Source organism: Solanum stenotomum, chromosome 3 (genome assembly GCF_019186545.1).
Source record: "Solanum stenotomum isolate F172 chromosome 3, ASM1918654v1, whole genome shotgun sequence".
Classification (NCBI taxonomy): Eukaryota; Viridiplantae; Streptophyta; class Magnoliopsida; order Solanales; family Solanaceae; genus Solanum; species Solanum stenotomum.
This window is the reverse complement of record NC_064284.1, coordinates 63519814-63543495: the sequence shown is the minus strand read 5'-3', so window position 1 is coordinate 63543495 and position 23682 is coordinate 63519814. Positions and strand designations below refer to the sequence as shown.

At 30.5% G+C, this 23682-nt stretch overlaps 2 protein-coding genes and 2 long non-coding RNA genes across 5 annotated transcripts; 1 reads left to right on the top strand and 3 right to left on the bottom strand.

Annotated features, from left to right (window-relative positions):
* The first annotated feature begins 1040 nt into the window (after positions 1 to 1040).
* LOC125860497 (tRNA(His) guanylyltransferase 1-like) lies at positions 1041 to 3079 on the top strand. Of its 2 annotated transcripts, XM_049540466.1 has the most exons (2): positions 1430 to 1583; positions 1640 to 3079. In XM_049540466.1, exons 1-2 carry the CDS (start codon positions 1567 to 1569, stop codon positions 2994 to 2996), a joined length of 1374 nt encoding a protein of 457 aa, XP_049396423.1. In that variant the 5' UTR covers positions 1430 to 1566; the 3' UTR covers positions 2997 to 3079. The 2 variants fall into 2 exon arrangements, with proteins under 2 accessions (XP_049396422.1, XP_049396423.1); XM_049540465.1 differs by having other exon boundaries at positions 1041 to 3079.
* A 4475-nt stretch (positions 3080 to 7554) lies between these two features.
* Positions 7555 to 8228, bottom strand: LOC125860539 (uncharacterized). The gene is made up of 2 exons (XR_007445862.1): positions 8145 to 8228; positions 7555 to 7980 (listed from the first exon to the last, which is right to left on the bottom strand). It is a non-coding gene; the product is annotated as an uncharacterized LOC125860539 (long non-coding RNA).
* An 11432-nt stretch (positions 8229 to 19660) lies between these two features.
* On the bottom strand, positions 19661 to 20300 carry LOC125860538 (uncharacterized). The gene is made up of 2 exons (XM_049540523.1): positions 20240 to 20300; positions 19661 to 19882 (listed from the first exon to the last, which is right to left on the bottom strand). Exons 1-2 carry the CDS (start codon positions 20292 to 20294, stop codon positions 19677 to 19679), a joined length of 261 nt encoding a protein of 86 aa, XP_049396480.1. The 5' UTR covers positions 20295 to 20300; the 3' UTR covers positions 19661 to 19676.
* A 2631-nt stretch (positions 20301 to 22931) lies between these two features.
* LOC125860540 (uncharacterized) lies at positions 22932 to 23682 on the bottom strand. Its single transcript, XR_007445863.1, has 2 exons — positions 23581 to 23682; positions 22932 to 23425 (listed from the first exon to the last, which is right to left on the bottom strand). It is a non-coding gene; the product is annotated as an uncharacterized LOC125860540 (long non-coding RNA).

Genomic DNA, 23682 nt, shown 5'->3' with positions numbered 1-23682 from the left:
TATTTCATGTTTAGGATACATGAGTCTGAATCCGTGAGATACATGTATTTGCCGAATTTAGAATTGTTATATTGATTTATGGTCATTGAGGTTTTAGCAAAGTAGTTTCTAGTGAGGTTGTCGGTGAAGTCATTGTTGCAATTCTCATGTGCGTGTGAGATGTGACACAAAATTATCAAGAGCCCTACTTTTATTAGCGAACACTTCAATTATCATCGTAACAAGGCTCATAAATCTTGGTTTATGACCACAATGCCCTTGACGATTCCCCTGATCTCATTACTCTGATTTAAGAGGAAGGGATACTTGAAATTGCTTTGCACTTAATCAAATAAAATATTTACGATAAATTTTATCAATTCTTGATGAACAAGCAGCAAAAATTAAAATTAAAATTTTAAAGAAAATAATTTAGATAATTAATAAAGTTTGAGAATGAGAGAGGCTTAAATTTTTAAGTTAAAAAAACAAATATACTTTATATTTTCTGCTGCTTGAAATTTCAAATATGGCCAAATAGTATGAAGATGATTTTGGGTTGCTATTTATCTTTGCAAACTATAACAAATTACAATTGTGATTTTCAACCCTATAATAAAGTATTAACTTACTAAAATTAAATAATAACTGAAAAAATAAAAATAAAATGATTTTGTCTAAAGCGAACTCTTTTAATAAAGAGTAAAAAGTTCAAACAACATTATTTAGGACCTTCGTGCTTTTAATATAATATAGCAGCAATGAGGAGTTTGGTGAGGTTGAAGTCCCAGATTTTGGGCGGTCCCCTATGTATTTGTATCTGATACTTCATGACGAGTCGATTGCCCTAATGACCAGAAAAAGCATTGACTATAATTATTACAAGATCTGCCTTCAAATGCTTGGATAATTATCCATCCATCGGACGCGCCGAGATCTGGGTGATACACACCGATCAGTGAATGCTGGTACGGTCACTCAGCAATCGATCGGCTCTAATCTAGAGCACCGCAGCCCTCCTCTCTCTTTCTCTCCGTCGACGCCGGCGAAACTGAGAGACACCAGCGCTGCTCCGACCAGGCGGCAGCTCCGACGGGATTGCTCCGCTCCCCTCTTTCTCTTTCCCTCTCCTTCGTTCTTCTTCTCCGTCTCCTCTTTCTCTTCGTCTGTCCAGCAGCCGACGAGGACCACCAGCAACCACCGGACAGCAGCAGCTGCCGGCGACAACCCACGACAGCAATAGCTCCGGTCAACAGCAACCAGCGAGAGCCAGCTCTGACTCCGGCGAGCTACCAGCCAAACAACAGCGCGCACCAGCAGTGCTACTGTTTGTCGCCGGAGGGCAACCGGATCTGGCCGGAAAATTGCCCAAAGACCACCGAAGCCCTCCATCTTCACCGACCAGGTTGTAGCGGCATTTGGGAATGGCGAACAGCAAGTATGAATACGTGAAATGTTTTGAGGTGGAAGACGAAGTAATGCACCCAAATATCATTGTTGTTCAAATTGATGGCCGTGACTTTGGCAGTTTCTCGGAGAAGCATGGATTTGAGAAGCCGAATGATGACAAAGCCTTGAACTTGATGAATGCTTGTGCTATTAAGGTATTAGAAAACTTCTCTGATGTTATATTTGCGTATGGATTTACTGATGAGTACAGTTTCGTTTTGAAGAAGGAAACCACATTTTACCAGAGGCGAGCAAGCAAAATACTATCCATTATTGTGTCTTTCTTCTCATCTACATATGTAACCAAATGGAAAGAGTTCTTTTCTCAAAAAGAGTTAAGTGTGCCTCCATCATTCCATTCACGAGTTATCAGCTGTGCATCAATGGAGGTTCTTCAGGCATATCTTCTATGGAGACAAACAGAATGTCATATAAGCAATCAATACAATACTTGTTTGTGGAAGTTGGTGTTTTCTGGAAAGTCAGAAAAGGAGGCGAAAGAGATTCTTAAGGGAAGACAAAAGCAGGAGCAAAATGAATTACTCTTTCAGCAGTTTGGTATCAACTACAAGGACCTTCCGCAGATTTTTCGTCAAGGGTCTTGTGCCATCAAGATAAAGGTGGACGATATTGTGAAATACCGTGAAGATGGCACTCCTGTTAAAAGACCAAGGAAGAAAGCAATCATAGTTCACTCAGAAAATGTAGCAACAAAAAGGTTTTGGAATAACTACACATGCCTTACCGAGGAACTTGGTTCGCTCGCTGAAGGGATTAACAAGATTAAACCCGAGTATTTGAGGTCTTTCCAATTTGAAAGCAGGTTGATGATATCTACTTGGATTGTAGTCCGGGTAGATGGTTGTCATTTCCACAGGTTTTGTGAAGATAATGGCTTTCAGAAGCCAAATGATGAACAGGCACTGAAACTTATGAACTCTTGTGCGGTTTCTTTGCTGGAGATGTTTAAGGATATTATATTTGCATATGGGATGAGTGATGAATACAGCTTTGTTTTGAAGAAAGATTCTCTATTGTATCAGAGGTGGTCAAGTGAAATCGTCTCAGCTGTTGTATCTCTTTTCTCTTCCATGTATGTGATGAAGTGGAAAGAGTATTTTCCTGAGAAAGAGTTTAAAGAACCACCTTATTTTGATGGACGATCTGTTTGCTATCCATCATCTGAGATTCTTCGAGATTACTTGGCTTGGAGACAAGTTGATTGTCACATAAACAATCAGTACAATACTTGTTTCTGGCTGCTTGTTAAGTCTGGAAAGAGCAGAACTGAAGCACAAAGCTCTCTGAAGGGTACTCAAACTCAAGAAAAAAATGAATTACTTGCCAAGTTTGGCATTGATTACAATGCGTTGCCAATTATCTTTCGGATGGGGTCCTCTGTTTTCCGGGACAGAGATGAACCAACAGGAAATGACAGAGTAGTTGTTGAACACTGTAACATAATTGAGACAAGCTTTTGGAAAGAACATCCAAGAATACTCGATGAGGAGGAATCATTGCTAACAATTTTACGGCCCCATAGCAATAAAATGCTTCGATTGTCTTGAAGTTGAGGAGCTGCTACCTAAGTTATTAACCATATCCAGTTTTAATCACATTAGAAAAATAGTTCCAAACTTTGTCAAATGTGTAGATTGATTTTGATTTTTTCCCTTCACTCTTTTTCTTCTTTTAGAGATTTGTCTAACAGAACTCTCCTGTATATTGCAGTTCACTCAAGTTCATTTAGTAAACAAGATTTTTGTGTTGTATCACATTCTATATTATTCTATTATGTGAGAATTTTAGATATAACATATAAATTCATATTTCAACTTTGCCTTATTTCATATTTATGTCTTTCAATTGTGGATGTGCAGAAGCATGTAATTAAACTTGTTCAAAATTTAATAAGCAAACATATGAGTCCCATATACGTAACTGAACCTTCTTCTCTTGTGATGTCACGACTAGAAAGACACGATTTCTTGGACTTCATCATAGATAGTATGTTTTAGATGACTTTTCCTTTCATATATTTTTTTCTATAAAGAAAGCTTAATTAAAACACCTTAATTCACTCTTTTTAAAATTTTTTTTTTGGTGGAATGGCCTATTTTTTGAATTTCTTTGTTTTATAGAGTTTTAAAAAGTAGACAATATATTTTAAATTTTTCATTGATTCACGAATTGGAAAAGAAAAATTATTTTTGTGCTATTCATTTTTATTTATTTTATTTATTTTTTCCAGCTCAATTTGCTAATAATTTAACCGAGTCTTGTGGAACAATTAATTACTCACATGGAAAGAATTTTTTTTTTTAAAAAAAACTTTACTCATTCTGTTTTCATCTTTTAAAAACGAGAAATGTAGACTTAGTTTCGAAAAATCAATTTCACTCGCTACTTAATTTTTTTAAAAATTTAAAAAAACTTATAAATTCCAAAAGAATTTAAAATAGAGAAAAAATATTTGAAAATACCAAAAGGGTTCGAGGTTCAAATTTACACTTTAAGAAAGTGTTAGACACTTAATTTGTCCACTAACGCGCAATTGACTTACGAACTTGACTAAATACTCAAGTATATGATCTTCAGTGTCGTGTTGTACACTTTATATGTTGTACACTTTATATGCAAAATCTATTTATAATACACAACAATTTATTTTTTTTTATATACATTTATTATTAAATAAAGTATGTGGATTGTTTTTTATACAACTTAAAAAATTATTGTCCAAATATAAATAAGAATTCTTTTTTATCGTTTTTACTTTTACCTTTTACTTTTAGAATACCCGCGGATACTACATTATTTTTTCTATACTATTTTAAGAATCCTTGTTCAAATAAATTAGGTAACTTTTTTTGCCTCTTTTTCTTGACATTTATCTCCTATACAAATACAAACCCCTAAACAAAGATAGGAGAATTTAATCACATTAACTTAATATAATTAAATAATAAATAAATTTTTATGTACCATTCTTACCAAAACCGGTTACGTCTTAATCGGAAATCGGAAAATAAGAGACAAATACGAAATTACTTGGTAATTATTATAACTTCGTACTACTTTTTATATTTTATATTTAAATAAATAAAATTCTAAGTGATTTAAAACAATCAAATAACCAAATCTAAATCAGTCTAAAATTAAATTTAACGTTAAACCACCCTTATTTAGGAGTCTAACTCATACATATTCACGAAACTTTTTCATTATTTTAGGTATAGTCAATATTAAGTTGTCCGTATTTTAGGAGTTTCCTCATAAAATTAGGACTCGTGTTTTTTTTTTGTTTTAGGATACCTTAATAAACAAAACCTTTTATCAACTCAGAGATGATTTAGGCCAATTATTTTAGGGTTTATATTATACTTAATATTTAATAACATTAAAAAAAATAGCATAATAATTCAAGGAAAATAGTGAAAAGACGATTTTATTTAAATCAAAGTCTTTTAATAAAGGGCAAAAAGTTTAAACAATTAAAATAGTTTAGTAATCCTTATTAGATTAGGAATCAAATTAAGGAATTTGTTTCAAAAATCTATATATACAAGGCTATTCATAAATTGGAATAACGAGACTTTGTCTTAGGTTTTTCCTTTTTTAGTTGAGAATTCAGAATTGTTATATTAATTTATGGCCATTGAGGTTTTAGCAGAGGAGTTTCTATTGAACGTTGTTGCGATTCAAATGTGTGTGTCGAGACGTGGTATAATATTATCAAGATCCCTATATTCATCAGAGAACACTTCAATTATCATCATAACAAGGTCCATAAAATCCTGGTTTATGACCACAATGCCCCTAATTCCACTCATCCCATCACTCTAATTAATTTCAGAGGATGGGGCACTTGAATACCTACCCCGTGAACCGAGGGTGAGAGGTATGACTTACCTTTTAGGTTCGGTATATTTATCCTTTAGAGGGCTTTTCGATTCATATTTATAAAGAAAGCTAAGTAAAACTTAAAACACCTTAGTTCACTCACATTAAGATTAACTCTTTTTTTTTTTTTTTAATTTTTAATTTTTAATCTAAGAGTTCCATTCTGTGTTGAAATTGATTAATGTAAATTAGTCAGTTTTATTCCACCTATTATATGTATATAAACTCTCCATCTGAATATCTTTGTTTTATAGACTTTAAAAAAGTAGATAATATATTTTAAATTTTTCATTGATTAACTATTGCAAAAAAAAATATTTTATGTGCTATCCATTTTAATTTATTTTTTGCAGCTCAATTTGCTAATATTTTAACCGAGTCTTGTGGAACAATTAATTAGTCACATGGAGAGATTTTTTTTTTGAAAACTTTACTCATTCCTTGAAAAGCCTTATTGTCGATCGTCTATTTTTAATTAAACAATCAAATTAATATAATTTTCTTTAACGATACGCATGATTACTACAAATTAATATAATTTTCTTTAACAATACGCATGATTACTAGAGAGAGGCAAATCTATACACACCATATAATAATAATTTTACTATTATTTCTTTTGAATATATGGATAACAAAAATTATCAAGAGCCCTACATTTCAATGTGGGTTGGTGAAGTCATTGTTGCAATTCCTATGTGTGTGCGACACATTTATCACCGTAACAAGGCTCATAAAATCTTGGTTTATGACCACAATGCCCTTGCAATAAATTTTATCAATTCTTAATAAACAAGAAGTAATAATTAATATTAAAATTTTAATGGAAATAATTTAAATAACTAATAAAGTTAAAATTTTAACGGAAATAATTTAAATAACTAATAAAATTGGAGAACGAGAGAGACTTGATTTTTTAAAAGATTTTTAAGTAAAAAAAAACAAACGTACTTAATATTTTCTGCTGCTTGAAATTTCAAATACGGCAAACTAGTATAATTTAAATAACTAATAAAATTGGAGAACGAGAGAGACTTGATTTTTTAAAAAAATTTTAAGTAAAAAAAAACAAACGTACTTAATATTTTCTGCTGCTTGAAATTTCAAATACGGCAAACTAGTATGAAGATGATTTTGGGTTGCTATTTATCTTTGCAAACCATAACAAATTACAATTATCAACTTAGTAAAATTAAATAATAATTGAAAAATAAATATAATAATGGAAGGAAAATGGTGGAAAATGATTTTGTCTAAAGCGGACTCTTTTAATGAAGGATAAAAAGGTTCAAACAACAATATTTAGGACCTTCGTGCTTTAATATAATATTAATATTATTATCTTATAGTTCAAATATGAAATACAAAAAATGAAATGTTTTAATTTAGTAATATTATTTTACTATTAACTCTTAAAATTATTATAGTATATTTTTTTCAACATGGAATCACAGAGACTTCAAATCTATCATCTTTCTTGTGTGTATATTTATCATTGCTCCTCCAAATTCTATTTTGCATCAAATTTAAAAAGTACTTGACCATTTTTTTTCTAGGGTATGGCAAGTGATGGCTAGAAAAAGTACCAGTAGTCATTTTGGAAGAATCCTTATAAAATGTGGTCACCGAGAATTAATTATTGATGGCTGACAAATTGATAAAACAATAATAGTCACATCACACATGTATTATGGTAAAATTAAAACATATCACAAACTCTTTAAAAATATAAGCAGATGTATATTGAGTTCTTCAAAGTTACGTTCATTTTTTAAAAACTGACATAAATACACAACATTTTAGAAGAGTCCAAACAATAAAATTAAATGAGCCTCTTTTAGAGTTGGTCAAAAAGGGAAACTTTTTACTTAACTTTTCCCCTAATTTTATCCGGTTAATGACATGATCCAGTAATTACAGTATAAGTGTGTTAACATTTTAGTTTTATTTAAGTGTAAAATATATGAAATAAATCAGATTTGATTAATGGTAAAAAAAGATACATTTGAATTTTATTTTATTTTTTACGAATTTCACGTCTAAATTATTAGTTATTTTCTTTTTTTAATTGAACTATCATAATTTATGTATCAAAACACACCTCAAATTTGATTATATCAACTATTAGTTGTTCCTTTTTCGTTTATGAACTATCAGCATCTACCCAACTAGGCGTGTTCGAATATAAAAATAGAGTAACTGATATTTAAAGTGTGAAACTCATAATATAAAAGGCTATATATTTTATTTTTTTACTATCATGACGATAAATAATGAATTGCATATAGGATGAATACAAGCTACCAATACATATATTTATAAGTTGTAACCTATATATATTTCAATATGTAGTTTTCCAATATATGGAAAATTTATAAGGTTACATATTTATTTTTCTTACACAAACTTGGAAAGACGATAATAATATTTCACTAGTAATAGTGCGCTTGTGTTATACACATTGAGAAAACAAATTCGCAAATGTAACACAATTTGAACAAATAAAACCTTCTTGACATTCACTACGGGTGTTGCAACGTTTACCACAAGTACTAGTATCAAATAATTTCCCTTTCATCTCTGCAACATTAACGGGTAAGTCTCGTAATGCCATCACTTGCATCTTATTTGGTGCCCAAGAGAGATTAACTACACATTGTAAATATAACAAAGATTAGTCTAATAATATAGTTAGACATCATTATCCTTATATACGTATAATTATACAAAAATATCATGTTTATGTATTTAAACAGATTAAAAAAAAAGAGTAAAACACATGAATCTATAGAGGAGTGATAAAAGTTTAAAACCTGAAATTGCAACAAAGAGAGCAATAAAGAGAAATGCTTGCTTAAATGAGGCCATCTTAATTAATTTGTAAAATATATATTATATACAAGAAGACCCTATTTATAGGCCTAAATTAGCCAGTATTGAGACTTGTGAAAAAAATGACAAAATGGTCACTTAAATATATTTTTGAACAGATTTGTCCTTTATGTTTGCAAAAGAGAGCATATTTGGTCTATGTCAAATATTTAATAATTTTGATTATCAGATTATGTGAGAAGAGTGAATTAAAAAATTAAGGATTTAACGGGAACTACTAAAAAAAAATGAAATTAGCTACGAAGGGTGTACCTGATATGATTTCTTTTTTAAAAAATCTATTTTTAAATAGGGTTTGTGGTGAATTTTTGTTGTTTAGCTACATAATTTTTCATCGTTAATTCCTATTGTTCTTTTTAGTACTGAACTCACATTTAGAGATGTAAGTTTTTACCGTTAATCTAAAATAACTGATATTTTTTTTTATTATACAGTTAAATTAAATTTCTAATACATTAGCAATTTATAGTTAGAATTTTTCGTAAGAAATATTTTTAAATATACCCCTACATCATATAGAATTGCTCACTTTAATCATCCGTTACACTTTTAATCCATCCAAATACATGTTATATCAAACCATCTAGTATTTTTTAACTATTAATAACACAGTTTCAACACGAAACGAATGGACTCCATGAGTCCAAAATGTTTCATCCATATTTTACCTTTTTTGTAATTGTATCACCACTAATACTCAAAGCAATGTTAGTTCTTTCTTCATAAGTCATAATTGTTAGGAGCAGTTTTCTTTGAAAAAGACATCTTTCTTGAATCTGTTTTTGAATGTTTATGTACAAAATATGCAAAAGTATTAGAAAAGAAATTAAAATTTAACCTATTAATATGGCTAAAATATACTTATTTTTATTTATTGGATTTAAATATCTTTAACATTTTATTTTTATTTTAAGATGTCCCTAAAATTAACATTTGACTAGAGAGGGCTTGTGTTAAAAATGTCCCTAATGAATCATGTCCAATTATTTGAGTATAAATTCAGCGCAATTGCAATTGTCTATGTTGAAAACCTGATGGATATTTTATAAAACTATTTGTTTCATATTACTTGATTACTTCTTAAATTAGGATAAAATTAATTTTTTTTCCATTTGCCCCCGTAATTAATATGGCTTTGAAAGTTCAAATAAATTTTGAAGATCCAACATTTCTTTTTTCAAGAGGCTAATTAATATGAACAAAGGGCAAAATAAGTAAAGTTGATCAGTCGATTAATGATTTCTTAAATTCTTAATAATCGTGTAAAATAGGAAGTGTATCTAATATGGAATGGAGTTATACAATAATACATATGATTTCATAATAAATCAGATGACAAAATTATATATATATAGTCGAGCGTTATTGAATTTTTTTCTCTCTCTCATACATAAGTACTATTTTATTTTTTATCCAATTATATTATTATTATTATTATTATTATTATTATTAATTTATTTTATCGGGAACCCATAAGTTCAGTATCTCGAATCCGTTTTTGGGTGGAAGTTATTTTTAAAGCCAAATGGCAATTCCCCAATCAAAAACCAAAAAATAAAATAAAATAATAATTTAATAAATATTGGTCCGTCAATGAAAAGGGCAACTATGTACATTTATTGGATGTGAGGATATATGTAAATTGTAAGCTGAATCATCTTTTTGAATGAGCGATATATTAATTATAAATTACAAAATTAACGAATTTATCATATCCTTTTCCTTTTAAAAAAGTTTAACCTATTATGATACTTAATACTTTATTCTTTCCTTCATCAAGAGAAAAAATAAAATCAATATATATAAATACATATATATATTTTCAGGACAAAACCTTTAAAATTTAAATCTAAAACTAACAAAATAATAATAAATTACTATTTTAGAATTTAATTTCTTGACGGGAAGATTTTGTATTTATTCAATGTTATAGTTTACCTAATTACGCTTCATAGTTATAGTTTCGTTTGCTATGAGTATTTCCGTTTGTATATTTCTCTTACCAATATACCACTAAATATATACAAATTCTATATTTAAATATTTAGAAATTATTTTGAATTCCGTTTGTATATTTCATTTGCTGATATACAAACATGGTAATTTATTATGAATTTTTCATAAATTATACAAATCAAATGTATCAACAAATAGCTAGGGTAAGCATATACAAATTCTGAATTTATACAAGAAGAGCTGAATTATACAAATTCATAAAAAAATTTAAAAAGGTATAGTCGCGAATCATAAATATCCAAAATTGTAGCTACATTAAATAATACACTATAAATATTTATGATTTCGCGGAAATTTTCGTTTAATTGATTAAGTAGTTAAACAAAAAAAAAAATACTTAGATTGACTTTTTGTTGCGCTTCTTTTTTTCAGTTCAGTATAATAGTAAATTAAATAGAAAGACATAAGTATTTCTGAGCTATATCCGAACTTCAAAGTATCAAATATATGTTTTTTTTTTGGGGGTTCTATTACCTTTCAAAAATATTTTAAAATGAAATAGATATCATTACGTTCTGATGTGATATTGAATTTTTTTTTCCAATTCAGTATTTGGTATCTGTATTGAAGCCCGATTAAATTTGGATTCACGTTGAAAAGTCCCACATTGGAGGGTAAAGTGCTCCCTAACAAAGGTGATTCTATACGTAGGGGGACTCAAACTCCAGATATCTGACTAAAGATGAATGAATACTTACCACTCTACCGCAATCTTGATTATAGAAAATTAAATTTGTGGTAGCTAGTGAAATAGACACTGCCACATGTAATTTCAATTTTTTTAAAAATAAGAATCTATTTCGTTTTTTCATTTTTTATTTTTTTTGTTGAAATAAATATCATTTGAACTTGATTGGTGTAGATTTTGATGAGTTTTTTTTTAAAATTTGAGCTCTTGTAAACGAGTGACAAAATGACGATGAAGAGAATGTAATTGGATGAAGAGCTATTGAAAATCAAATATTAATTGTTTCATTATATTTTTCGTACCTAAACTATCACAATAGATTTATTAATAAACACCATGAAACTAATTAGGTCAATTGTATATCAGTTGTTCCATTTGTTTATCTGAACTATAGGTTAGATGAAAAAATGAATAATTGATAATTGAAATCGCGAAAATATAATAAATCCGATGTATTATTTTGACTTTTATCTCATTTAATATTGAATTGCATATAGGATAAAGACAAGCGGCCAACATATACATATATTTAAGTTTGTAACCTGTTAGAGTAGGTAGTTTCCCAATATATGGAAAACATTATAAGGTTACATATTTATTTTCTTACACAAACTTTGTAACAAGCAATTAATAGTTCATTCATTGTACGCAACAATATTTTATGCTCCAAGGATATTTCACCAGTAAAAGTGCGCTTATATCATACGCAATGAGAAACCGTAGACCCAATTTTAAGGCAAGTTGAACAAATAAAACCTTCTTTGCAATCGCTATGACCCTTGCAACGATGCCCGCAAGTCACAATATCATCAAGTTGAAATAATTTCTCTTTCATCTCTTCAACATCACTAGGTAAGTCTCGTAATGCCATCACTTGCATCTTACTTGGAGCCCAAGAGAGATAAACTGCACATTGTAAATACAACAATGAATAGATTAAGTTAGAAACGGAGCTAGTAAGGGTCCAAGAGTTTATCTGAACTCTTTTTGACAGAAAATTATACTGTTTATATATAGTGAAAAATGAAAATTATATTTTATGTATAGATAGTGGATGCTGACTTCCTTTTGACTTTATCATGTATTTACTTCATAACTTGGACCCGTTAATGAAAATTTTGACTCTATCACTGATCGCAGTGTTTATAACAAACTAAAATAGGAAAAGAGTTGTAAAAGTTTTCAACCTGATGAAACTGCAACAAAGAGAGAAATGAAGAGAAACGCTTGCTTAAATGAGGCCATCTTAATTAATTTGTAATTTGTAGAATATATAGAAGAATTAATGTATTAATATTGTTGATTTTATTCCTTTATGGAAAGCTGTATTTATAGGCAAGTATTGAGACCTCTAAGAAAATAACAAAATGGTCGCTTACATATATTTTTGAACTGTTTTGTCCTTTAAGTTTGAAAACATGAGCACATTTGGTCTACGCCATATATTTAACAAAGTCTGGTTAATATATTTTTTAAAAATAGAACAGTGAAAAGAATTAAGGATTTTGCGATAACGATTAAGTAAATAATGAAATTAACTACAAACTTTGTAGTTAATAAGAATTTTTGATAATCTATCTCTAAATAGGATTAAAGATGAATTTTTGTTATATAGCAATATAATTTTCTATCACTAATTCTTAATTTTTTTTAAGTAGTGATCTCACATTCAGAGATGTACCTTCTATATTATGCTTGATATGCTAACTTGAAATAAAATAATCAACCTCTTAATACTAGTTAAATTGTACAAATAATACAATATCAATATATATAATTTAAATTCCTCATAAGAAATATTTTTTAATATCCCCCTATATATATTTATTAAATAGAATTACTTACTTTAGTCATTTGTTGCGCTTGATTTTAGCTGTCATCTATACCTTCAACTTTTAGCATGCACAAGTAGGTATTTAATTTTATATAAAATCAAATAAATAGACACATTCGTCTTACGCGGCATCCTACATGGAGATTTTGTATCCTACATGATGTCTTATATGTATTTGTCACGTAGAATGTGTGTGTCTACTTGTTTAATTATATACAAGTTTAAATTTCTACTTGTATACACAAAAAGTTGGATGACATAGATGCATGTCAACTGAAGCCAAATTAAAGGGCATATTTATATATTATACCAATTTTTCATCATCATATTGAGAGTTCTAACACGAAACAAATGAACTTTATGTGTCGAAAATGTTCAAACCATATTTTACCTTTTCTGAATTTCTATCATCACTAGTGCTCAAAGTAATGTTAGTTCTTTCTTCATTTGTCATGATGGTTAGGAGTAGTTTTCTTTGACAATGACATCTTTCTTAGTCTCTTTTTGAATGTTTATGTACAACATATGGAAAAGTGTCCAAAAAAAAAAAAAAAAACTTCAACCTATTAATTTGACTAAAAATATCTTACTTTTACTTATTGGATTAAATATATCTTTAACATTTTATTTTTATTTAAAGATGTCCCTAAAATAAACTATTGACTATAGAAGGCATTTATAACGATCTGATTTGTTCGTTATGAGTAGATCCATAAGGAAAGAATTTGAATCATAAAATCTTTTGGGTAGTTGTCACGCCTCGAGCCTACACCTTGAATGTGGCCGGCATTTGGAAATCATTGTTGGTCCCAAGCGAACCCTTGACATGAATGGCATACTGAACGAAAGACAACATAAATATGGAAGCTTAAATAGATGAGTATTTGAAATACTTAACTAATCATCATGCACTCTCTGAAAATACTGAGTATAAATAATGAGATTGTTCACAATATTTGAAAGGAAATATTTATGGTAGGTACCAGGACAAGACCAGGACTACCTCAAAAGACCAAACTATCTACTAATACTGGAAAAAAAAAACATAATTAATGGAGTCCTCTGAAAGTAATGAAGTCTCACCAAAAGCTTACGAGGTGATGATCTCAAAAAAACGTCTATTGATGATCCTGAACACCTGTATATGCATAATAAAATTATGTAGCATCAAATGACGTCAGTACATAGAATGTACAGTATGTAATAAGGCTGAATGAAGTAAATAACTGGACTGAATAGATAAGATAAAAGTAAAGCATGAACATGAAATGAAATCATTAAAGCTTTACAATGAGATATGTTGTAATATCAAAATACTTACTTTACTCTTCTTGGGGAGTTTCTCGAACCGACAACCATGATTATGAGCCTCGTGATGATACAATATCTATCTTCCCACGTTGTCAGAATTGTCATGTACCTTGTCGGAGCATAAGACAAAAACTCAACTTATGGATCTATCTAAGAAGCCTCAACGAGGCTAGTGAGAAGTCACCTAAATTAACGGTACGATCTTATGTATGCCATCGACACATTTTATGGGATTTGAGTTATCTTAACTCTTTGCCCAAATCGGTGCTCAATACTTCTCCCAAAACATGCAATAATGCTCATATAATATCTATGCAGAGTTAATACTCAAAAGACACTCTTTAGGGAAAACTGATCTTATCTTTACTTTATAGACTGAAATTTCATCTGAAAACTATTTATGCTCTTGATAAAATATCAATACTTTTCTCAATGCAAAATAATACATTTGGAGCCATTAATGTTCCATGAAAACTCTTCTCAAATCACAACTTAATATACTTGGACTCACTTTAATTCTGAAATCAATGCATGAAAATAGTTGCACAAAGGCTTTCAACAATTCTCATTAAATAAGGTTCATGTGATAAAATATGTACGAACAACAACCCAAGAATCAATATACATAAAATATCATAGTCTTAATAATAAGAAATCAGAACTTATAATAAGAAATAAAAACCAAGTTTAGAATTCATAGAAAACTTTGGTTAAGACCCTGGATTTAACTCATACTGAATGAATTTAGATGTAGGGCGTGAGGATGAACTTAGTCAATCACTATCGATAGCCTTACATACCTAGAAGATCAAGGTTCTTGAACAAACGTGAAAAAAGTGCTTGAAACCATAAATTTCTCCTCTTGAATTCTTATTTTAAGTCTTGAGAATTATTATGAGAGTGTTAGGGTTGACTAAACTGGAAAAAAAAGCTCAATTAGATGTAAAATCATCGAAATTCAGACTTAGAAGGGGTGAGAAATGACTAGAATAACCCCACTCAAAAGCTGACGGAACTGTCTAAGAGAGCACATCTACGGTCCATGCAGATTTTTACGAACAGTACTGTTCAACCATAGATCTCATTAGTGGAATTCAAGTTTCTGAAGAATAACCACAATCACCATCTACAATTCGTAGACCATTTGATGGATGAAAATTATGGGGCTCAGATTCTTGGACCATAACCCTGACTTACAGGACATAGAACCTTAAACGAACCGTACTGTTAGGTTGTAGGGCCCAATCTCTACAACCCAATTTTCTGAAGACTAACCACCAATACACCATCCACGAGCCATAGACCATTGTACGGCCCGTACTTAGCTTTCATAGAATCAAAGTATTAAATTTACCAACTTTTGAAGATCACAACCATAAGCCCAACCATGGCTCGTATTTCTGACCATGGGCCGTACTTTTGATTCGTACAACTGAGTTTAAGACTTAACATCTTCCAACTTTCAGGTCTTTTATCCACGACCCGTATACTTTACCACAGATTGTAAAAACCAACTCGTAAAATCTAAACCAATATTCTCCCAATGTAAGTGTCAACCATGAGACGTCTCCACAAGCTGAACATCCATCCACGGTATGTACTATTCCCTCGTGAAACACTACACCATCAAATTTTTTGCAATTTTCCAGCTCCCAACTAACATTTACACGTTCTAGGTGTTACAATAATAACTTAAAAATTCTTGGCTAGGCCAACCTAAGACGGAATCTAGGCTAGGTAAGGTCTAGGGTCATCCGAGAAGGGATATATATCTTTTTTTGAGATTTGACTAATATATACTTGTAACCAAGACATTAAGGAGTCCATAAGGTCTTTCGAAATTGAATTCAACTAAGCAAAACTCTCAGAATTAAACTTGGTGTTAAAGGTATGTGTCGGGACGCCAAGGAAAGGAGTTGTGTTGTAAAAAAGCCTTTTTTAGATGTTGAGCTACATATCCCTCATCGATCTCGCTATAGAGAACAATGTCCCGCTATAGCGACGCTCAAACCGCTATATCGGGGTAAGTTATCATTATAGCAGCTCTTCTATAGAGAGATTATGAGTGCTAAAGGGACAATATCAAGATTTTATATTAAAAAGTCTAAAATTCCTATTTTCTGCACTTTGAGTTCTTGATACTAAAAGGGGCAATTTTGGATTGTCTGCATCATTTTCCTCACAAAATTCATCAGTAAAGAATTCTACTCTCCAATCTTGTAAATAGTTTCTTAAGACTTAGAAACTAGGTTATTGCTATTTGGGGAAGGTTTTTGCATGATACCACGGGGAAATAGCCCTATATTGGGAAAGATGATCATATTTTGGTTAGGTTTAGGATTTGTTGATACTTCAAGTAAATTAATAGGCCATTAGTGATTGAGTGTTGTTTGTATTGCTTATTTTAGTCCAAGAACAAGCTGAGATATTTCGCAAGGGGAAAGCTCGGGTTACGTAGAGTTTCCACGAGACTTGATTCAAGGTAGGTGATGGTTATATACTTCTGGTTTATGTATGTACGCATGTATACTGCTTTGCAGTACCATTTGTGCAATGCAGGTAGGGAGATATAGAAAATGACATCATGTAGCTAATTTTATGCAATGAACTTGTGATTGTGACTTGTGATTTTCTAGTGATCTTGTTCATTGTGCTATGTGATTGTGCATGACTAGTTGTGATTGTTGATTGATTTGGGTTGCACGCTGGTACATAATATATGGATGGATAAGATATCATGCCTGGTATGATTATATATGGTTGACTCGGATACCACGCCTAATATGACATTAACAATTTCATTTGGGTTCCGTGAAAAGACCAGGTATGAGATTTTGATTCCATAAAAGGAACGTGCATTTGTATTTATAACCATGTAGGAAATATTCCATGCATTGGTTGATTCAAATATTTTTGTTTCATGACATGTGACTGAGAGTCTATATGTGGTTAATAGTTATTGTTTTATTGTGCATTATCTTGTGTCAATATTTGTGGTAAACTGTTTACATTCATATCTTGAACTGACCAAAGTCGTTTGTATACAGATCTGCACTTATTTCCTTTCTTGTTGAGTGCAAAAAATCTTTTAGCGACTGATCCGAGACCTCAGTCGAAAGACACCTAATCTGAATTCAAAGGTGAGCTACATTTTTCGAGCTGTCGTGGATTCTCCTGTATTTCTTGTCCATATTTTCAGACATAAACTTTAGTATTTATTTCTATTGTGGCTATAAGTTAAGTTTATGGGGGATTAATTCTCTAGTCAACTAAACTATTTTGCCTTATTTATGATGAGATTGGTTTCTTTTAATTGGTATTGGATTAATTTGGGTTAGCCTTTGGTTCTCCCACTAGGTTGTTTTAGTGTAGGTGACCACGATGGTCTATGTCGTAAAGTTAAAATTTGATAGATTAAAGATTTCTAGGTCGATCTTAACTTAGTTTTTGATGAAATTTCATATTTGAACTTTCCTAAGCATGGGTAATATATTTTTCAAGAAATATTTCTGATTTGACTCAAAGTTTTGGACACGAGTATTTGAGGTTTTTCTCATGAACTTGTGTTTTGAGGTAATTAGAGTTTTGAGCATGATTTCTACTTATTTTTCGTTAAGATTTCACTTGTGAGTTCCAAAATATTTGGGTATCATGTTTTTTTATAAAAATTCTAGATTTACCCTTAGCCTTCGGAATTGACTTTTTGGGTCATTTTGAATCCGATTTCTAAAACCAGCATTGTGAGTGTCGTTATTCGTATTTTCTTACGGGTATTCTATATTTGATTAGTTGGTGTGAATTTTGTGGCTCGACATGAAGGGAAGACTCAAGTGTCGAGTTGATTTTGTTACTTTTTAAGGCAAGTGAACCTCTTGACCCTTCGTCAAGTGTATTGAACCTTGTATGCCATTGTGTGATTGGGAATAATGAGAATTAGTGAAGGATTTCATATATTTTGTGTATTGTTAAATGATGAATAAGTTCTTGTGATGATAATGTGGGGTAAAAGAAGAATCTTGAAGGTATTGTGATATATGATGTGCCATGAATGGTTGAGTGGTTGTGCTGATTCACTCTTGATGTTGTGCCAAAATTATATGTATTGGGTTGTTGTTGCGAAGGTTACTATTCTCTCATTGAGCATTTGCATACATATATTTGTATTGGTGCTATAATACTATGGTGATGAGCTTTGTGAAAATATTGAGAAAAAGGGGACGCGCCACACGTCGTGCTTGATTAATATTGAGGAAAAAGGGACGTGTCACATGACATGGTTGATTTTTATTGAGAATAAGGGGATGTTCCACGCGGTGTGGTAGATTTATAGACTGATAAGTACCCCATGAGTCCCGAATTGAGATTTATCATGTGTGTATCATTTGGACAGACATGCATCACCATATATGACATTGCACTACATTGCATTACACTTCATCCTTGTTTCTTGCTATTCATGAGTGATGATATGTTATTGTGGTTGTTGAATTATGAAAAACTGTGATGATATTTCTATATGTGTTGAGGTGCAAGTTGTGATGTTCTATATGTGCTTTGTTGTTATTGAGTGGGAACTGTTAGATTGGGTTGATTTATTCTATGCATGTTGTAGTTTTGTGGTGGTTCGAATGGTGTGTTAGAGTACTTGTGTTCAGTATTGTCTTACCTAGGGTTAATTAGGGTTGCTTGTTGAGTACCGTTGTTGCTTGATACTTACTCCCTTTCTTTCTACACTTGTGTAGGTTACAAGCTCGGATCGTCTTGATCACCTCTTCTCATCTCCGTCTGAGGCTTACTGTTGGAGGTTTGTGAGGTAGCTACTTTTTTCATCTCAACAGACACCTCTTACTTTTTCATTATGTTCTTGTTCTGTTATAGACACAATAACATGCATACTTGTATATCCTTTGAAATCTATTGTAATACTAGAGGCTTATACAAATGACTTTTTCAGGCTGGGTGGGGAGGAGGTGGGGGTATATCAAGTTATGTTATATTTATCTGCAATGTTAATGTTATGCTAGTCTTTTATTCTGTTTTATTTCCACATTTACTTTTTTGGTTAGGTTTTAGGCTAACCTATCTTGGTGGAATAAGACAGGTGTCATCACACTCAATTTTTGTGTCTTGACATGATCAATACTAATTAACTAGTCAAGCTTTATATCAGTTGTTCCATTTTTCTATTTGGACTATATATCACCATACTCAATTAGGTGTGTTTTAATATATTAATGGTAATATATAGCGTTTAGATTTTAAATAAATAAATTAGTATTTGAGATGTGAAATTCACAAAATATAAAGAATCAGGTATATTATTTTCACTTTTATCTCATTAAAATTGAATTTCATATAGGATAAAGACAAGCGACCAACATATACATATATTTAAGTTAGTAACCTATAAGAGTAGGTAGTTTCCCAATATATGGAAAACTTATAAGGTTACATATTTATTTTCTTACACAAACTTTGAAAACACAACATTATTTAAAATGCTTGAATAAACACGAAGACATATCAAGCAATTAATAGTTCACTCATTGCACGCAATAATAATTTGCGATCCAAGGATATTTCATCAGTAATAGTGCGCTTGTGTTATATGCAATGAAAAATCGTAGACCCAAGTATAAGACAAGTTGAACAAATTACACCTTCTTGGCAATCACCATGGACCTTGCAACGTCTCCCACAAGTAGTAATATCATCAAGTTGAAGTAATTTCCCTTTCATCTCTTCAACATCAACGGATAAGTCTCGTAATGCCATGACTTTCATCTTATTCGGAGCCCAAGAGAGATTAACTGCACATTGTAGATGCAACAATGATTAGACTAATAATATATACACACGTTGATATCCTATATAAGGATATCAATTGACTAAGTCAGAAATTGAGCTTGTAAGGGTTTAGGGGTTCAGTTGAACTTCTTTAGATAGACAATTACACTATTTATACATAATGAAGAATTATATTATATATAGTAGATATTGAACCCCGTTTGACTCTTTCATGTGCTTATTTCTTTATAACTTGAACCTTTTTAATGAAAATTCTAACTATGCTACTGATTTAGATATTTATAACAAACTAAAAAAAAGGTTAAATATCTAAGAAATATATACTAATAAAATGGGAGAAGAGTGGTAAAAGTTTCAACCCAAAATTGCAACAAAGAGAGCAATGAAGAGAAAAGCTTGCTTAAATGAGGCCATCTTAATTAATTTTGTAAAATATTGATGCTTTGTTTCCTTTATGGAAGGCTTGTATTTATAAGCCTAAATTAACCAGTATTGAGACTTGTAAGAAAATGACAAAATGGTCACTTAAGTATATTTTTTAATAGTTTTGTCCTTTACATTTGCAAAAGTGAGCACATTTGGTCTACACCATATATTTAAGGTAGAATTTATCGATGGTTATCGAAAGTTGACACCAACTTTCATTTAAATATCTTTACTAGAGATTGTTCATTTTAAACACTTCATCTCATGGTTCATTGTGTCATTAACACTTTTTTTACTAACAACCAAAACATATAATATGTGTATTACACTCACAAATAACGTGTAAAGTGAGGACTTCAATTACGACATTTGTTATTTATGTCCAGAATAATTCTTACATATAATGAATTTTGAGTAAAAACAAAAAGTGACCAATGAATCGATGATACGTGTTACACTTTCTTCTTTCTTAATGTGTTACACTTTCTTCTTTCTTAATGTGTTACACTTTCTTCTTTCTTCTTAGGATAATAAATAGCTTGAATCTACCAAAAATCAAACTCACTCCCTTGCAAACATTAAATTCTTTTAAGAAAGAATCTCATGAATATTTCAAAATTTAAACTAATGTGTGCTTTATATTATGCTTGATATGCTGCTTGAAATAAAATGATCACCTCTTAATATTTGTTCAAATTGAACTGATAATATAATTATCAATATATAATTCAAATTATTCATAAGAAATATTTTTAAATATGACCCTATATATTATATAGAATTACTCAATTTAGTCATTCGTTACACTTTTGGTCTATCCACATTAATTCGTGTCATATTGAATAATCTAGTCTTTTTTCTATTCGTCATTAACAGAGTTTCAATACGAAACGAGTGAACTCCATATGTCTAAATTCTAAAATGTTCCATCCATATTTTACCATTTTTGTAATTGTATCACCACTATTGCTCAAAGCAATGTTAGTTTTTTTCTTCATAAGTCATAAATTGTTGGGAGTAGGTTTCTTTTAACAGTGACATCTTTCTATATTGGATCATTCTACTATCCAACTTTCTTGAGTCTCTTTTTCTTAATGAATGTTTATGTACAAAATATGGAAAAGTGTAAAAAAGAAAAAAGAAAAAAGAAAAAAAAACTTTTACCTATTAATTTGGTCAAAAATATCTTATATTTATTTATTAGATTAAAAATCTCTTTAACATTATATTTTTATTTGAAAATATCCCTAAAATTTAATTAAGGGTTTATCAGACGCATTTCCTTTTTAAGAAAAGTAAAATCAATTATGGTAATACTACTAAAAAGATGGAATTAGCTGGAACTCCGTTGCTAATCCATCACTATAGTCTATATCGCTAGTAGTTAACAAAAAAATATTGCTAATTCATCATTAAATAAAATAAGCGATGGATTTTGTTGATTAACTCCAAAATTTATTAGTCATAAATCATGCTATTTATATACTTTTGTTCTTTCCTTCAAGAGAAAAGTAGAACAGAAGAGGGTCAAAATTGCCCCTGAACTATGCGAAATAGATCACTTAAACCTTCCATTACCTTTTGGGATAAAAAAATTGTCGATGTCGTTATTCCAAGAGACCACGAATACCCTCAATTACAAACCACCTTTAGCGACGACAAAAGTCGCCACAAAATCCTAAAATATCGCTCTAAAGGTATTCACTGATTTTTAGCTTTAGATTATAAGAATGATTTTGTGTTTCTTCTTCATAGTTTTTGAAAAATCACAAATGACATCGATCAAGGAGGAGTTTGAAGACTATATATTTTATTTTTATGCCATATGTAAATGCATAGAATGTAGAATAATGCATTGTGTAGTAGGAGAATTGAGTTGAGAAGTAGTTTTGGTGTTTTTCGTAATAATATTGGTTGTTTTTAATATTAATAGTACAAGTTATTTATTTTAGAAAATTAATTACCATATTTTTTGGTTGAAAAGACTCATCTATATCATCCATTAAAACTTTGTCTCATCTATGTCATTTCCGTTAACAAATAGCGGCATTGATGAGTCTTTAATTACTCAAATGGAAATGACATATATATGAGTCAAACTTTTAACGGATGACATAAATGAGTCTTTTCTCAAAGTTCGATTGCATATTTGAGACTTTTCTCTTTAATTAATGACGTGGCCGAATCATAATAAATAATGATATCGCAAAATCAAAATTATTTTCAGTCAGCAAATAATGACATGGATGGACCTTTTCTCAAACGAAAATAACATAAATGAGCCAAACTTTTAATAGATGACATAGATGAACCTTTTCTCAAAGTTCGATAACATATTTGAGTCTTTTCCCTTATAAAAAAACATGCAGGGAGAAGAAGAAAGATTCATGCAATAAATTGTAGAGAGGACAATAAGAGAACATGAGAGGAGAAATGAAAGCAAGAGAGAGCGAGGGAGAGAGAGAAAGGAGAGAGGGAGGAGAGTGGCGAGCAAGAGAGGAAATATTTGCTACAAAATCTTTAAGTGTAGCTATGTTATATAATTGGTTGAAAATATTGCAAGATTATGCATATATAATAGTTATGTTTGCTATATTATGTATTTATTTTTTTTCAAAAAAGTAATAACTAAAGTATGCTATAATTTTTATTATTACCTCAATAAATAATGAATTGCACATAAAATAAAGACAAACGACCAACATATACATGTATTTAAGTCCCAACCTATTCGAGTAGGTAGTTTCCCAATATATGGAAAACTAATAAGGTTACATATTTATTTTCTTACACAAACTTTAAAAATACAACATTATTTAAAATGCTTGAATTAATATAAAGACATATATTAAGCAATTAATAGTTCATCCATTGCACGCTCAAGGATATTTCACCAGTAATAGTGCGCTTATATTACATGCATTGAGAAAATAGAGCCCCAAGTGAAACACAATTTGAACAAATAACACCTTCTTTGCAATCGCTACGACTCTTGCAAGGACTCCCGCAATTAGAAATATCACCAAGTCGAAGTAATTTTCCTTTCATTGCAGCAAATTCAATAGGCAAATCTCGAAATGCCATCACTTGCATCTTATTTGGAGCCCAAGAGAGATTAACTGCACATATATTGCAAACATATAACAATGATTAGAGTAATAATATATACACACACGTCAATTGTCTAAATGTTTATAATGGACTAAAAAAGAAAATAGAACATCGAAGAACTATAGACTAATTAAATGGGAGAAGAGTGGTAAAAGATTAGAACCTAAAATTGCAACAAAGAGAGCAATAAAGAGAAAAGTTTGCTTAAATGAGGCCATCTTAATTAATTTGTAAAATATATTGAAGAATTAATGTGTAAATATTG